The 17,579-nt window shown below is 36.2% G+C and overlaps 2 protein-coding genes and 2 pseudogenes across 2 annotated transcripts; all 4 read right to left on the bottom strand.

The window, feature by feature from the left end:
- Positions 1 to 352: 352 nt before the first annotated feature.
- Positions 353 to 1,202, bottom strand: LOC103328375 (NAC domain-containing protein 71-like; annotated as a pseudogene).
- Positions 1,203 to 3,381: 2,179 nt separating this feature from the next.
- Positions 3,382 to 5,003, bottom strand: LOC103328345 (mitogen-activated protein kinase kinase kinase 20-like). Its single transcript, XM_008230739.2, has one exon. It carries the CDS (start codon positions 4,706 to 4,708, stop codon positions 3,554 to 3,556), a length of 1,155 nt encoding a protein of 384 aa, XP_008228961.2. The 5' UTR covers positions 4,709 to 5,003; the 3' UTR covers positions 3,382 to 3,553.
- A 5,593-nt stretch (positions 5,004 to 10,596) lies between these two features.
- Positions 10,597 to 11,227, bottom strand: LOC103328344 (NADH dehydrogenase ubiquinone 1 beta subcomplex subunit). The gene has a single exon (XM_008230738.3). The coding sequence runs from the start codon at positions 11,152 to 11,154 to the stop codon at positions 10,777 to 10,779; it is 378 nt and encodes a 125-aa protein (XP_008228960.1). The 5' UTR covers positions 11,155 to 11,227; the 3' UTR covers positions 10,597 to 10,776.
- Positions 11,228 to 12,038: 811 nt separating this feature from the next.
- Positions 12,039 to 14,538, bottom strand: LOC148917817 (uncharacterized protein At2g29880-like; annotated as a pseudogene).
- Between the last annotated feature and the right edge of the window lie 3,041 nt (positions 14,539 to 17,579).

Here is a 17,579-nt window from a genome sequence, read left to right as displayed (position 1 = left end):
TTTAGAGTTTGAAGAACCCGCAGAAGACAAGAAGGAAGAAGCAGTCATCAAGCTTTGGACACCGATGTGGTGCCTGCTGAAGGCTCTCCGATGCTTAAGTTAGCTATATGTGGTAATTTTAGCAGAGTAACAGTAAAGGTGAGAAAATAGTTACCCTTTTTACTTGGGCATTGTTCCCTATTTATAGGGAGGTGAAAATGGGAGTCTTGCACAAATTTTCGATGTGAGATTTTGTGCAAGTTGCTGTGATGGTGACATGTGTCCCTTGGAGATTAGGTTCGGCAATCGGAAGCTTCGGCAGGTGGCTGCCGCTCGAAGAGTGTCTTCCTTCGCATGTCAGAAGGTGATGACGTCAGTCACTTTCTAGGATTTTTCTGTGTGTCCCTTTGGGGTATTTCAGCAAGAAAGAAGACGTGTCTGCCTTAGTGCCAGTCATTTTGATGCTATATATGCTTGGTTGATTATGGTGTAAACAAACATCACCATGAAATTGGATGGCATCATCAACCATGGTTATTGGGTATTCGAAAGGGCAGTCTTGCTGAGATTGAGTTTGAGTGGGCCCTCCTCCAATAGCCTGAGACATGGGAGTGGAGTTTCCAATTAAATATTCCTCAAAGCTAGTCTTGTTGCCTCTGCTTCTTATTTTGAGATTGTACATATGGAATGCCATGAGTTTCTTTTGCAGCTATCGACTTAAACTTTCTCTTCCTCATGTGGTTCTTTCAAATCCGACAAACCACAAACTGATGAGTTGAGTTTAGTTTGGGCTTCACCAATGAAGGGCGAAGGTTGTACTCGCGCATGATCCAGGAACCGTTTTGATCCGATTTAGGGTTTTCATAATGTAACCTTTTCCACATACCTAAATCGTTCTTCTTATCCTTTGGAATAAGGACCTTTTTTCCTGAGTTCTCAGCTTTCCATGACCCAGATCCTATGGTGCGAGCCATGCGAGTATTCTTGGCACTCGAGCTCTTCAATTTGGTGAAAAAATAAAGGTCTTCACCATCTTCTAATTTGTTTCTGCCAAATTGGTTCCATATATCCCACGACTCTATTTGACTGTAAAGATCAAATTCTGGAATTACATTTTCATACTTCAACGATGAGCCACGAACCTTGTTAAGAAGATAATATCCCAACAATTCTTCATCACTTGGATGAAACTTGAAACCCATAGGAATATTATTTGGCGCCATAGAAACTAATTGATCAAACAAAGAGAAGAGAAAGAAAAAAAGTTTTGGGCTACTGAGATGAGAACAAGTGCGAAGTCTCGATCAAACAAAGAGAAGAGGGGAGTATCGATCAAACAAAGAGAAGAGAAAGAGATAAAAAAAAGTTTAGGGCTACTGAGATGAAAACCCTAAATCAAGTGCGAAGTCTCGATCAAACGAAGTGAAGTGTGGAATTTTGACTAGGGGATGCGCATATATATATAGCATAGGAAGGGAATGATGCTGAGTTGGCTTTCTTCACGTGGCCCATACGGTATCACTAAGCCCAGGTCCTGGTTTGTTACCGTTGCAAGAAACAAAATCAAATCTTGTTATTTGATTGCGTGATGCTTTGGAACTACTAATACTAAACTGTCGTAATCTTTCGAGGCTTTATCCATTTTTAAATTTAATTCTTTATTCCAGCTGTAATCACAGTGGCTTGAGAGTCTTTTATTAGAGTCCTTTGGGTGGGGTTTCTACTTCTGCGCAAGTAAGCAACAACACATCCCTTGTTTTTGTATCTGTCACATTTGCCACAATGGTTGGTTACTTCTCCACATTTTCATTCTTTATCATCAACTACTTACTGACTTCTACTAAGTTGGCAACTTTGCTTTGGACAAGTCGGTTGCACAGTAACTAACTTTTTCAAAGTCATTTTCAGCCACAAGTTGTCTTCTAATTCTTGATTTCTCTAGTTATTAACTTGTCAACTTCTCTCAATTTTTCTAGATTATTCTATATTATTCAAGACACAAGTGTGTATTTCTAGTGACTTTAACTTGTCAACTCCTCCTTAATGCACATTTGTGTTACTCTGAGCATGCTTTGTAGCAGCTCGTATTTTGGTCTTGGAAGTGCCTTAGTGAAGATGTCTGCGATTTGCTCCTCTATCTTGTAGTACTTGAGCTCAATTTCTTTATTTGTTGAGACTTCTCATAAGAAGTGATGCTTGATGGCGATGGGAGGAAGGGCCTCAATGACATATGTAAAGACTAAAAACTAGGGCAAGCAATCTAAATCACCATACATGGGAAAAAGGTAAAAAAAAATATTATTTGTTTACTTTCCAACATACAAGCTAACTTTGATGATGAGTGATTTGTGGAGAAGATAAGGAAGGGAAAAATAGTGTAGGAATGTTGTATGGATGAAAACAGTGAAAGGAGTATGTGGTGGGGTGCATGTTACATATGAGATAGAAACCCAATTGAACAAAATTGCATCTTAACATGAAAATCAAAAGAAGTTAACACAGAAATCATAAAACAGACCAAATATCTCAGTTTTTAGAACCACCATATCAAACACAAAACAGGGCCATTGATGAATGGTTTGGAACGGATAACAGGGCCATCAACTTATGTCCGTGTGCAAGTGTGTGTCTAATAGCGATATTCCTGCATCTGACTGATAACAGTCCAAACAAATTATGCAGAGGACCAATCGCATTACCATTCAACAAATTCACTCCTTCCCAATTTTCTCAGTATCTCAAGAGCAGTGACTCTATGGATAAAAGAACTAGTCTACAAATAAGACACAGATCACGGACAAATAAATTATGCCTACGAACTACTTCTACATAAACATAACACAAAAATGCTCCATAACCAAGGGGATGAGCCTAAATTGCAGGTAATGTGACGCGTGACACTTTGCCGCCCTTGAATGAAACTAAAACCTACATTCTAATAAGAGCAGAAATGCAACCTAATTGTTAAGAGCAGGGGTTTTGACCAAAAAAAAAAGTTACATGTTTGTGGTCGCATTTTTTGAGATGTTTTTTTGTTTCCAGTTTCAATTTTCTCATTGTTTGGACGAATAATTACTGCTAAAGAAACAATGATATGCTATATTTCTTTCTTACGAACAGCGATATAATATATGACCCAACGAAAAATGAGAATTTCATTGTACCAAATGATCAAAACAAAGAACTAAAACAACAATTGCGAAGAAGATACAGAGATTAAAGCCTAAAAGCATAAAACAGTGAAAGAGGGCTTGGAAGTGAGAGAATTACCTGCAGAAATGTAGCCCTACTTCAACTTTCAGAGTGTGTGTGTGTGTGTGTGTGTGTGTGTGAGAGAGAGAGAGAGAGAGAGAGAGAGAGAGAGAGAGAGGGAGACCAAACTTGCCAGTTCATGAAAGGAAATAGAGATCAAATTGGCATGTTTGTATTATTTGCTCTATATTAGGTTCAAAAAATCAATAGAATAATGTATTACAATTTACACCAGTTCATGAAAAAGGCTTTCATAAAATACAATTGAGTTTCATATGTAAACATTAAAGCTAAGCTAAGCTGCACCCATTATAGCAAAAGTTCATGGTTTTGGGCTTGGAACCACGTGCCTTGACATGAGCTTCAGAGGAAGAATCTCCTGCTCAGAAAAACCAACATTTTCTTGAGCCATCTCCTCTGCATCTTCAGACTTCCAACTTCCAAGGGGTATGAAGCTAGGACAATCCGGAACAGAGGAAGCCACTGCAGAAGACACTTGCTTAATTGGTTTAACCTCTCCAACCCCATTATCCAGTTTAGTCATAAATGGGTGGTTCAAGAGCATAGCAGCAGTAAACCTCTCTGAAGTGTTCCACATAAAGCAACATTGCAAGAAATCTTTAGCCTCTTTTGATAACCAACCAGGAATGGCAGGAATTCTTGAAACAAGCAGGGCAGTTAACAGGTCCCGAACGTCAAATACGGCGCCAGGTGTGAAATTCCATGGATGCCTCCCAGTTAGCATTTGCAGCACAACACAACCTAACGCCCAAATATCAGAAGGCTGCTGTTGAATTCCATAAACCACAGCTTCTGGAGACAAATACATTGGTGTGCCTCCAAAGGAAGGCTTCTCCCACTTCTGATTTGCCTTCTTTGTGAGCCCCAAGTCTCCGATTTTCGGCACAAAACGAGCACCACCAGAGGAACCAGCGGCATCAGACACAAGCAGAATATTCTCAGGCTTGAGATCACAATGCACAAAACCCCTTTCGTGGATGTACTTAATCCCTTTCAAAATCGACTCTGCATACTTTCTGACTTGGAATTCACGCAACCCAAAACCCCTTGATTTCTCAATCAAATCCGCCATTGTTCCTCCATCCGCGTACTCCAAGAACACATTGAATAAATGACGGCCATCAGCGCCAATCGTCTCATCCTCTCCATAGCAGTTAATAACAAAAGGGCAGTGACGAAAAATGTAAAGAAGAATATCTTCCCCCATCAGATCATGCGCCTGAGATGCCAATGTCGATTTCACGGCCACAATCCTCGGCACACCCTTCAAACACAACCTGGGTTTTTTCACGAAACCCAAATAAACCGACGCGAATCCGCCTTGGCCGAGCATCGGCCCTCGATCCCACTCGCAGCCACTTAGTGAAACTGTCAAGTAATGATCTGCATCATCTGAAGAATCGTCTACAACTATTATCTCATCATGGGTTGCTCTTTTTCTCTTGAGACCCGCCATTGCTTTTGTACACTTTGTTCAAAAGTGAAGAACAAAGCTTTTTCCGAAGATACAAAGATTCTGGGTTGTAGAAGAAGAGCAGAACTTGTGGGCTAACAAAAACAAAAGAGACGACGTAGAACAAGAGCAGAACTTGTGGGTTGTAGAAGAAGCAGGGGAAGCAGATCGCAGATCGATTGATGAACGAACAAGTCGATGATGATGATGATATGAAGAAGAGAGTTGGAATTGAAAGAAACCCTTCAGGCTTTACGAAAGATCTGCGTATTCTTGACGATATTGGGGTTTTTCGAAATCCAAGTTTCCCTTTCCTAGTTGCGTTGGGAAATAGGGTATATATAACTTTTCAACGGTCATTTTTTTCTTTTCGCCGAGGCCATTTATTGCGGTCTAATTAATAATCCAATAAAATATATTATTTTTCTCTTTTTTGAAGTCAAATTTGAAATAGATTGGTAAATCTGAAGGTACTCTCATCAGTATTACAGCTGTGAACTTATTTGTAATTTAAATCTTTTTACATTTTGTCGCTGTTGTATTTATGATGAACTTAAAACCTAAACATTATCCATTTTATCTAAAAATTGTTTCTAATTCGTTAAAAAGAGGAGTAATGCTATTTAGACACACAAGATTGACCACCTTATGTGGCAGCTAATGTGGTCATGCCATGTCAATTAATGAATATTGTCACGTAAATTTTATTTTTATTTATTTCCTTTTTTAATTTTCACTAAATGACATGATAGTACATGTCTTTTCAATTTGAACACTTAAAAATATTAAGTAACCTCTCTGTACTCTAAGAAAAGGGCCTACTAAAATTGAAAGATTCTAACCCCAAAGGCAAAATGATCATCACGTATTTAAAATTAAATAATTAAATACAAAAATTTGCGACAGGTCGTTACATGTTGGTAATTTCCCACACCTTAAAAAAATTAAAAATTCAGTCATATAATAATTATCAAAGAATTTTGCACATGTACCACTTGGACTATTAGGAAACTCTCTTTTATTCCTAACTAACCTCTCTGTATATGCTTCTGCGCTTTCGAGAGTTTTTTTTTTAATTAAAATTTATTTTAGAATTAAAAAAGATAATGGGTTGTGTTCCATAAAAATATGATCCATTATCTGATTTTTGTTTTAATTTTAATTTTTTTAATATGAAAAATTATGAATTTACCATATTATCCTCATTTAATTCATAATTTCAATTCTTAATGTTTGCATTAACTAAGGACATTTTCTAGTATTTTGAATATTTCATCATTCTCTGTCTTTTGCTTTATATATATAGATATATATTAAACCCTAGAATTTGGAGTGTAAGTCAGATTGGAAAATCCGATTTAATATATATACTAGCCTCTCCACATGCGCTTCCGCACTTAGAGCCTTTTTAAATTAAAAAATTAAAAAAATTTAGAATATATATATATTTTTTTTTTAAAAAGGTAGTTGTGTTCGATAAAAATATGACATATTATCTAATTTTGTTTTAATTAGGGGTGGGGGTGCGGTATTGAGCCGCATCGCTACCGATACCGGAAATTTGAATCGGTATGGTACGGTACGGTATTATGGTTTGTCAAAATTGCACTGCATCGTGCCAAATCGGTATCGGTACGGTATCGGTACCATTTCGGTACCAAAACGATACAACTAAAAAATGAACTAATTCAATATTCAACACCAAAATAAGTGATGCCTAAGTTACAAATTCAAAGATTCAACATATTCAATATTCATCAACATATTAAATATTCAATATCCATTAACATATTCAATATCCAAATCCTAATCAACATATTCAATATCCAAATCAACCAAATCAATATTTATCCATGAACATATTCATCAAATTCAAATGGTTAAAACTCATGCATTATGGCTTACAAATCAAAAGAGTTAAACTTATGCCTTATGGCTTACAAAAATACAAACACAATTCAAACATAAATGACAAAAGCGTTTGAGAAATTGAAAGGCAAGCGAGAGACAGAGAGCAAGAGAATGAAAAAAAAAAAATTATATTTCAGTAGAGTACTATTTACGGTGCGGTATTGACCGTATCAAAATCTTGATATCGCTACCATATCATACTCGATTGGTACGGTACGGTACGGTATCGAATATCTATTGGTACCAAATGAAACGGTATGAAATCGGTGCGGTCTTTGTTAGGTGTACGGTTTTAGTATTTCGGTTTAAGATGCCCACCCCTAATTTTAATATGAAAAAAAAAAATTATGAATTAACCATATTATCCTCATTTAAGTAATAATTTCAATTCTTAATGTTTGAATTAACCAATGGTATTTTATAGTATTTTGCATGTTTCATCATTCTTTACCTTTTACTTTATATATATATATATATATATATATATTAAATCCTAGAATTAGAAGTGTAAGTCAGGTTGGAAAATCCGATTTCAACCGATTTCGGTCCGAATATTTCCAAAAAAAATCCGACTCCGATATATAAGATATCCGAAAATGCCAAATCTAATAAATAAGACCCACACCATTCTCGAACAAGAAAGCTTGAGGATTTCCACCTTATTCTTAATGCATTTGGTCTGTTCAAATGAGACCCACACCATTGTCGAACTAGAAAGCTTGAGGCTTTGCAAGCGCAGGTGAAAAGTCAAAACCAATTTCCAGTTTGAACCATTTTCAACGCACACAACCCTGAACCATGAACCCGCCAAATGAAGACGACACGTCGTACGATATTTGATTAAGCACTGGTCCATTAAAAATGAGACACATGGAAGGTAGCCAAGCTGTTCGATTCTTCATCCACTCAAATTTTTCTTAGCTTTCCCATTTCTATGACATGATAGTAATAACTGATGGGCATGAGGACAGGCACCATATATTATATTTGATTTGCAGATAATAATTTCCCGTTGAACTGAAAACTGATGTGGTATGGAACAATTGTGTCGGGCTTATAATTGTACCCTCTTTTGAAAAAAGAAAAATACAAGACTGAAAATGATAGATTCACCTCCACCGAAAATTCTACGGTGGACTTGGTGCATGGATTCGCCATGTTTTATTGGCCGTTAGATTTAGCTAAAATTTAATGGGTAAATCTACACCATTGAATTGATAATCTTAAAACCTATTTAAAACCTATTCAACAGGTTTAAAGAAAATTCTCAATCCCGTCAAAATTTACGAAAATTCTGCAGTGAACCTGGTGCATGGATGCGCCAAGTCCTATTGACTATTTAGGATTTAGGGTTTAGGGATGCCCAAATTATAGCACCAATACAATACATTTTTCTTTCTATTTTATTTGTAATTTAAATCTTTTTAGAATTTTTTTTTTTTTTTTTTGGTCGCTACTCCCTTTAAGTCTTTTTTTCTCTTTTTCAGCTTTGCCTAATGGACTGAAAATCAGTGCCATTGACCATCTTTATTAACTTAAAACCTTATCTTTATCCATTTTATCTAAAATTGTTAATCCAGCTTTACTTTCTAACCCGTAAATAAATAAATAAATTGAGTTAATTTCAATTTATTATCCTGAATTTTTAACTATATTGCATGGTAATAACGGTCTTTTCAATTTGACTTGGGCTTCATTGATTTCTCATCAAAAACCATTTGAATGAAGAAAGCTATCCCCTTCATGAGACTGGAATTGACCATGGCCTGCCATGACAATTGCGATGGCTTTTTCCCTGTTCTGTTTTAGGTTTCAGAATCTAAGAGAAACCCTGATGGAAGCAAAGAAACGATTAAAATGCACAATTTAAATTTGATCTACAAACACACAAATGAGTGCATGAGGGAATTTAAGGGTGGTTTTGGAGTGCCAAAATCACCCCTATATCAGAACAAATTTCTAACCTTCATCTTGCATTTCCCTTGCGAAAGGGATTTGTCGGGAATTTTTCATGTCCATTCTTATTCAGGGAAAATAAAAATCAATTAATCAAGGGAGTGAAATTGAATTATTTCGAATTCCAATGTTTGAAAATGATGTTGAAACTAGTTGAGATCGTGCACTGGTGTAAAGTTGTGAGCAAGTGTCTTCTTCTAATGGATTATGATTCTCCTGCATCAGACTCATAACAAAGCAAACAATTCTGCAGAGGACAATTCACATTCCTATTCAAGTACCCGTTCACTCAACTATATCTCAATTTTTCTCATCAATCTCTACTCACTTTTGACCAATGCCCTGGAAGCACTAAACAAGTAAATTGATCTTAATCCATTTAAGAAGACGGAGAACCAGTGCACAAATAAAAATTGATCTCAGAACAATAAATTATACATGGGAGCTACTTACATATAAGAAAAAGAAAAAAAGAACATCAGTAACAAGTAAATGTTTAAAATCATATGCTTGCACGCTCAATTTACAGGAAAAGAGAGACAGTAATAGCTAATTACATGGAATGACCTACTGGATTAGGAAAAGAGAGAGAGTAATTACGCCGATTCTGGTTCCTCGTCATAAACTAATGAATATGAAGCCTGATACACTATCAGAAACATCAACTTATGTCTGTGTGCAAGTGTGTGTCTAATAGAGAGATTCCTGCATCTGACTGCAAACAAATTATGCAGACGACCAATCTCATTACCATTCAGCCAATTCACTCTTTCTCAATTTTCTCATTCTCTCAACACCATTTTCGCCAATGGCCTAGAATTACTCACCTGTAGCAGTGACTCTATGATAAAAGAACTAGTATCCAAATAAGAAACAAATCATGGAACAATAAAGTATGCTTACAAACCACTTGTACCAAAAACATAGCACAAGAATGTTCAAAATAATGTGGTTGCAGCAGTTCCATTTGCTACATAATCAAGGGGATGCGCCTAAATTGTAGGTGATGTCATGTATAAAACCTTCCAAAGAACACATCAAATTCGTATGAACTCAGAGGAATTTCTAAAGGGAAAAAAACATCAGTAATAACCAATAGTATGAATCACATGAAACAATCTCCTTATTAAGGAAGTTTGAAGCGGTGAATTACTTTCTCTCCATTCCTGGTTTGATCTAATGTTTGGACTGCACATCAATGTAACCTTGCCCTGTCCTTGAATGAAATTAAAACTTCCGTTCTAATAAGGACAGAAGTACAACTTAATTGTTAAGAGCAGGCAATTTGAGGAAAAATGTTGCATAGTTCTGGCATTTCTCCATAAGTACAATTTAAAACACATTACAGGAATTTCCATCACAACAATTGAAATAAACTCAAAGTTATATAGTCTTATAACAGCCACTTAAGCAATAACAGAAAACTTCAAACAGTTAAAATGTTGGAAGGACAAGTTCTACACCAATTAACTCAATGTCCAGGGCCAATTAAAATTTTCTCTGCAAATTACCTATTTGCATTACATTCAGGTTAGGGGGCGCAGGGTGTCCATAAAGTATTCAAGATTACAGTCCCCATTTTAGAAAATGACAACTGTTTCGTTCAAAATTGAACATGACAGGAAGCAGCCATCAATTCCACTGTTACATCCTCAGAAACGCAAGCAAAGATACAGGATGACCCTTGAAAGGCAACCTCACAATCAAATCATAAACTGTGCTTCTCTTTACCACACAAACCATGTGAAAATCTGAATTTAAGATGTCATCGGTTTGACCGAATTCCCTACTCTCAGAAACATACTATGCCAGATCAAACAAACTTTCAATCAGGCCAATTGCATTTCTCAGCTCACCTTGTTCGGTGTTACTCAGAGTGTTATACTACCTTTATCCCCTTAATTTGAGCTCTACAACCCAAAAAAACAAAAAAAGGTTCACAAATGGTCATGACCCACAATTGGTACATATCACATATGAAATAGAAACCCAACTGAACAAAACATAAAAAATTGCATCTCAAATGAAAATCAAAAGAAGTTTATATAAATGAACCAAGACTTGAAATTTGTTTTGAAGATCATGAAACAGGCCAAATATCTCAGTTTCAGTTACAGGCATTATTTAGAACCAGCATATCAAACACAGAAATCAACAAAACACAACTGAAACACACAATTACAATCAGAAACCGCTGGATGTACCTACGGTTCTCCACCGAGCTCCACTCGAAGATTGTCGTATGGGTACACTTTTGGAGCAAATGGGATCTTAGACGCCTTGTCGTTCCACACGGCCAACAAACCCAAAGAAGCAAAGAAGCTCAAACCCCCACAGAGCCAAGCCAAAGCTTCGTACTTACCAACGGTGTCGGCGATGCGATCAATACAGGGTTCGGGAAACGGCGTGCCGTTGTCCCAGACGAGCTCGTCGTTTACGTGAAGGGGACTGTTGGGGACGATGTGTTTGCCGACAGGAAGGCCCATGCCGGCGCGGAGACGAAGAGAGGAAGCAACGGAACGGGAGACGACGCCGTTTCCGCCCATGATCTTGGAAGCCACACTGCTCAATCTCCCTGCCATTTCTGGAAATGCTTCTTCGTTTTCTCTTTCGGAAACCTAAACCAACAAAATCAATCGCGCTTGGATTCTGGAATTGAAGGAAAGGAGATGACAGCCACCAAACGATGTCGTTCCGAATGCATCCTTGCAGTTGAATGGGCTGAACATTCTGTGTTCTTTCATCTTCGGCCCAAATTCTTTAAAAAATGCACAGGCACGTCTTTCGTCCCACATGACCCACTTCCAAGTAAACAGGTCAACGGATCTATTAGCTTAATCCAGCTATAAATTCACGGGCCCGTTTGGATCTATGGATTTCAGCAGATAAGACTGTAACGAGAGGTCATTATATGTGGGGTTCCTTTACAGCCATCAGATCAATTGAAGAGTTATTATTAGATGACTAGATCAAATCTTTCAACACACTTCCTCACCATATCCTCCTTATTTGAGAAGCTTCCGGACTTCCATTCCTCTCCTACAATCGCAAGATCATCGACGCTCGCGCCTATTTCAACAGCTACAAATCCCACATCGGAGATTGATGAACGAGACGAATGGGTGAATTTGAACTTGAATAGCCCAAAATGAAATCATGTTGCTTGGGTCCATTTTAAGTAAGTGGATTTTTATTTGGGCTAAATCTATCTAGAATTTGACAAGTTAAAATTTGAGAATTTGAAATCCATATTAAATAAGAATTTTCCAAATCCATTCAAGCCTTCCGTATCTCTAACCTAGGGTTTCATAGTAAGTAAGCTCTCTCTCTCTCTCTCTCTCATGATGACACCCTCTTCCATGGTGGTTGCAACAGTTGTTCTTCTTCCATGTCTATAGCATTTCACTCCGTAATTTTGTCTTCCTTGTCATCTCTAATGGCTAATTCAAGAGCTATTATTGGACGATCATTTTGTCTTCCTCACCATAGCCCCTTCATTGGAGAAGTTTCCAAACTTCCATTCCTCTCCTACAATCGCAAGATCATCAACACTCACACCTATTTCAATAGCTACAAATCTGATATCAGAGATTGATGAACGAGACAAGGGTGTGAATTTGAATTTGAATAGCCCAAAAGTAAATCATGTTGTTTGGGTCCATTTTAAGTAAGTGGATTTTTATTTGGGCTAAATCCATCTAGAATTTAACGTGTTAAAATATGGGAATTTAAAATTCATATAAAATAAGAGGGGTGTATTTAATTAGGATTCTAGAGCATTTTAAAATAATTTTTTCAAGTGCCAATTTCATGGAAGTCTACGGAAGTTTTAGATTTCGCATAGACTTGAGAAGAGTTCTATATAATTTTATTTAAGATTTGTATGGTTTTTATTACGGACTTTCGTAATTTCTTTAACATATTTCTTTAGACGAATGCTAACTTTGGCATCCTTACCCAGACAATCAAAAAGCGAAGAAGAGATGTTTTCTTTCTGTGGGGCAGTAAGTGATGCTCTGTTTCTTTAGGACATTTTTCTGATTGCTCTCTCATTTAGCACTTTGTATAAAAAGTATGGTGCAATAGTTATATGATTTCGAAAGAAACTTTAGATCTTTCTTCTTATGTTTTTTTTTTCTTCTTGTGGTTACTAAAGACTTCAAATACATAAACTCTCTTCCCTAGTGATTTCTGACCAAATAGTTAGGTCAAACATAGTAATGATGAATGATATTCTTTTAACAAAAAGCAAAATTCATAAATAAAAAAAATTATTTTTAACAAAAAGAAAAATTCATAAGAAATTCACAAGAAATATAGTGACAAATGTATAACAAATTTGAAAGCAAAGTTTAAGGAAAATATTCAACATTCATTTATTATCCTTGATTCTCATTGTTGTTATTGTGCTCAGCATCTCTCCACATATTCGAAGCTATACCAACTCTCTATTCATTAGCATTTTGTCATTGTTCTTGTGTTTGGAAACCTAGTTCAGGATCTCCTTCATTAACTAGTAACGATGAAGATGAAGAACATTCGTTCTCCAATTCAACAGGAAATTCATTACATCTACACTTTCTTCAAAGAAAGTTGGGTAGTCCTACACAAGCTAACACTGGCTCTGTTTGTGTCGTATATTGGAATGGAGGTTTGCATTTGAAAATTGTGAATCGTGATTTAACTATACCAAATATCCTCCCAATGACATTCCTTAAGGATGCATGACGAAAATTGAACAACTCAACTTCATTTGCAGGTTCACGACCTTGACCACCAAACTCTTGGAGATGATATCGAAACAAAAAACAATCCCAAAAACCAATCATTCCAAACAAACTAGTCATTCCCAAAAACTCTCAACCAAAAAAACAACACACACACATACACATTCCAAATTGTAGGGATATCCAATTTGAGCGCTCCTCAGGGGACATTTTCAAAAATGCATCCTTTTTTGTGTTAGTATTCAACAAATAAAGCTCTTTATAACGAGCACGTTCATCCAAATTTGGGGTCTCCTTAATGGCATCCCACATATAACTCTATTGCTCTCTCTATTTTTTTCTTTTTGCCAATAGGTTATGGACTCCCTGGAAGTCAGTGGCAATTGAATTAATGCTAAGGCTAATTCTTCCCATAGCTTGCTGGGTGGTCTTATTTGAGATAGCATTCCCTTCCAAATCTGTTCTAGTTCGTTTCCTCTGACTTGAGCCTTCTGAGGGACCTTCCCAATTAGCGGCATGAAAAGGTAAGGATGAAGAATAATGTCTGAGTGGTGGATCTTGGTGTGGTGGTTCATTATGATTTGGTATAAAGGCCTAACTTTCATCATAAAAAACAAAGTCCTCTATTTCAACATGTCTATCTTCCACCCTAAAAGTTCTTGCATCAGTATCATCACCCAATTCTAATGAGTTTCTTCTAATAGCAGTTGCATTCCCAATTACAATTTGCAGATCCTCATAGTCATCACAAGTTTTTGTTTGAATACTTATGTCTTTTGGATGGGACTATAACAAAAACAATAAAATAATAATTATTTAACATTTTTATGTATTCAAGTTACCAAACAGAGTTATTTAAAGACAATTTAATAACCTAACTTTAAAGTAGTCTTTCCAAACTTCTTCAAGAGCAGTGAATTTCTTTGTGGTTGGATCCCACCCAAACCCAGAGCTGTGATGGATAAGCTGTGAATATTTTTGGTATTCTCTTTTAAAGTGTTTCAATCGACTCTGGTATTGAGAATAGGTTTTATGACACCTAAGTTTTTCATTAATCTTAGGGAGTATTTTGGTTTCTACAGTTGCCTTGCTTAGCGTGCCATTAGCATCACGTCATCCACACGATGCAACATCAACCATGAGTTGCAACAACATTCTACTTTCTTCCGCACTCCAAGCGTTATAATCTTGCTTACTCTTCTCTTTTCCATTTACTTGTAGTGCATTTTCAGACTCCATTTAATTGGTGCAACTATGAATTTTATTATATTAATCACAAGTAAAGCATAAAAAATATACGAACATAAAACACTATAGATGTTGAAAGATAATTATCAAAACAATGCCAAGTTTCCTTTTCTTACCCAAAGAAAAAAGTTTGCTTTCAGTTTTGGAAAGATAATTATATTTGTTCAATTAACGTTTTACCCGTTAACTATTCACTATCGGATACATTAATTAGTTGAAGGGAAAGGAAAATCTACAACTAATGTACCTAAAAAATGTACATTAGCAACCATAGATCCCAATAGTATTCCACTGCAAAGTTTTTGCTAAGTACCCTTTAACTATTCACTATCGGATATCTTTATATTTGTCTCAGTTTTTCTCCCACACAATTGAATACGCACATGAATATCACCAATAGCATTCGACTGCATACGTTCACAAACAAATTCAGAAGTTGCATGGACAACTTATGAACATGAATGTCACATTTTAACATAACTTCCCTTGTTCGATTATAAAAAGGTTGTCAATTACTATATTTCAGTTTCTTGTCCAATGATTCAGCGAACAATTCTTACAAAGTTGTATATACACTACTAAAAATATGGCTACTACCCATTGATTATCTAGATACAATTTCATAAAAGTGTCTTGTGATTTTTTTTTTTGGAAACTAATTCCAAAACCATGCCTATTAAAAGTATTTGGGATAGACTAAATCCTTTAATATTTGGGCCTTTTTATCAGTCCCAACTTGTCATTATCAGTCACAACTTGTCAAATGAAGCTGCAGCCCATTTGACTCCACTCACAAATAACACAAACAAGCTTGGCTGGCTCCCTTTACAAACTAGCTTCGCTCCCCTTCACTAAGCTTTGACATTTGGCCTTAAATTAGATACTGATTGTGAATGCTAGTCTCTTCCATTTAATTCAATATTGAATGGTTTGAATGACATCTGCAAAATAGTAGCAAAAGTAATATTAATGTTGGCATTCATCGATGATTAGTATCTACTTGTACAACTAGTAGTTAGAGTAAATTTTCAATTTGTTTTTTAATTGAGGGTTGATAGTCGTTGGGCTATTACTGGTGTGATATACCCATAGTCAACCAAGAAATAGAAAGAAAAAGGGCTATTGCTAGTATGAATAACGTCCACTATAATCATTTTTGTTCACATCTCATCATTGTATAACAAACTAATTTCAACCACGCAACAATAACATTACTAATTTCAACCACACAACAATAACATTAAAATCCTTTTCTAGATGGTAGATATAAAACTAATAAAGACACACAACTCAATATAAAATCATAATGAAGCTTAGTTAGATCATCCAATTATAGTTTTGTTAACTACTAACCCATTATTAACAGTATTGAATTCTACAAATAGCCATTCTTCCTTCACAATGTTTTTGTATATTAGAAGCCAACATACACCAAGAAACTCCCACTACCATGGCCCGTCTAAGATCAAACCTCATAAGAAAGCAACTTTTCAAGGATGACATGGGAGATGCGATGAAAACTGATGTGGTTACTCCCCAAGTTGGTCCTTTCAACTTACCATTTTCTCCTCAAGTTATTCAATAATCTAATGTTGATGAGGAAGTTGAGGTGAATAATCATTTTGTTAGTAGTTTGCTTCGCCCTGATGTTTATGTCCTAAATTCTGTTGATTCTTATTTTGACTATGATTTCAACATGCATAATGATAAGAAGAAGCTGAAATTTGAACAATGTATTGATCAACAGTTTGAGGAGTATTACAATACTCTAGGTGAAGGTTATGTTTGTAGCCTTATTGCCCTAATATCCTAAACATATTCTAAGGGTTCTAACATTCCTAAATATCTCACTTCATCACCAAACCCCCTTGTCAACATATATTGTCCTATGTTTGATAACAAATGTAAAGAGTTGGATCTCAAGACCTTCCACCTATGGGTCCTAACATACTTCCCTCATCATCAAACAAGCATGGGCTTGTTGACGAAAACTATGAAGGTTATAAAACTCCCATCCGTAGCCCCAAGTCCCCGAAAATCATCTCTGATTACCCTCCCAATTATTCATATCGATATGGTTTCATTGAGATGTGCAATGTTGTGGCTTGGGAAGAAGAAGTACTAGAAGGAAGCTTAACAGTACTCAAAAGTATCGGTGAGGAAGCAATTGTGCAGCATGCACATACGTTGGTAGTCAACATTTCTGCAATTGGCTAAATGGGGACATGAGCAAAATTGTTGTTGAAGGGGATGATGCAGCTGAATTGTCTGAGTCCTTGTGAGCTACTTCATGATTCCTTGGAAGAAGCTACATCTGAAATGGATACTATGGGAAAAATTGATAAGACATAAATGGTAAGATATGCCCCATCAACAACTGAATAACAAGACAATGTTAACTAATATGTTTTTTTGGTGACCTTTATTGTAATCATGTTGTATTTTGGTGTGCCCACTTGGCCTTTTATGGATACTTCTAGGCCTATGGTAGTACTCGCTAATCTGTATACTATGTATAATAGTCCCTATGTAAGACTTCATGCATACGTGCATGCTAACTATGTCTTCTTCAATGGTAAAATTTATGTTTTATCCTCCTAGGATTGTAATATCAAATATTTAACTTGTGCATGCTCTTGGTTCTTGTGTTTGCTAGGCTTTATACAGACTATACTAACTTTATTCATGCTAACATATGGGGCATACTTGCGTAAGCCCTCCCAGATCAAACCCAATTATAAACATAATTACTTACGTCACCGTACTTTAAAAATGAATACAAGTTTTTGCTCAGTCTGGCATTCATATGAACATACATGAACCAAATCAATTCCAACCAAACTTACCCTTAAACCCTAACATAGCAAATCTGACATTTATATGAGTGACTTCTTGAGAGAGCTTACTGACAATTTCAACATGCAGACCTGGAAAGAGATGGAGAGACACAACCGCCTAAAAAAGAGACAACATTACAACAAGATAATCTAGAAAATTTGTGGAACAAGTCAGTCTTCAATGGTGACCTCAAC

This window comes from Prunus mume, linkage group LG4, assembly GCF_029339155.1.
Source record: "Prunus mume cultivar Tortuosa linkage group LG4, ASM2933915v1, whole genome shotgun sequence".
NCBI lineage: Eukaryota > Viridiplantae > Streptophyta > Magnoliopsida > Rosales > Rosaceae > Prunus > Prunus mume.
Note: the sequence above shows the minus strand (reverse complement) of the source record. Positions and strands in the feature narration are given on the sequence as shown.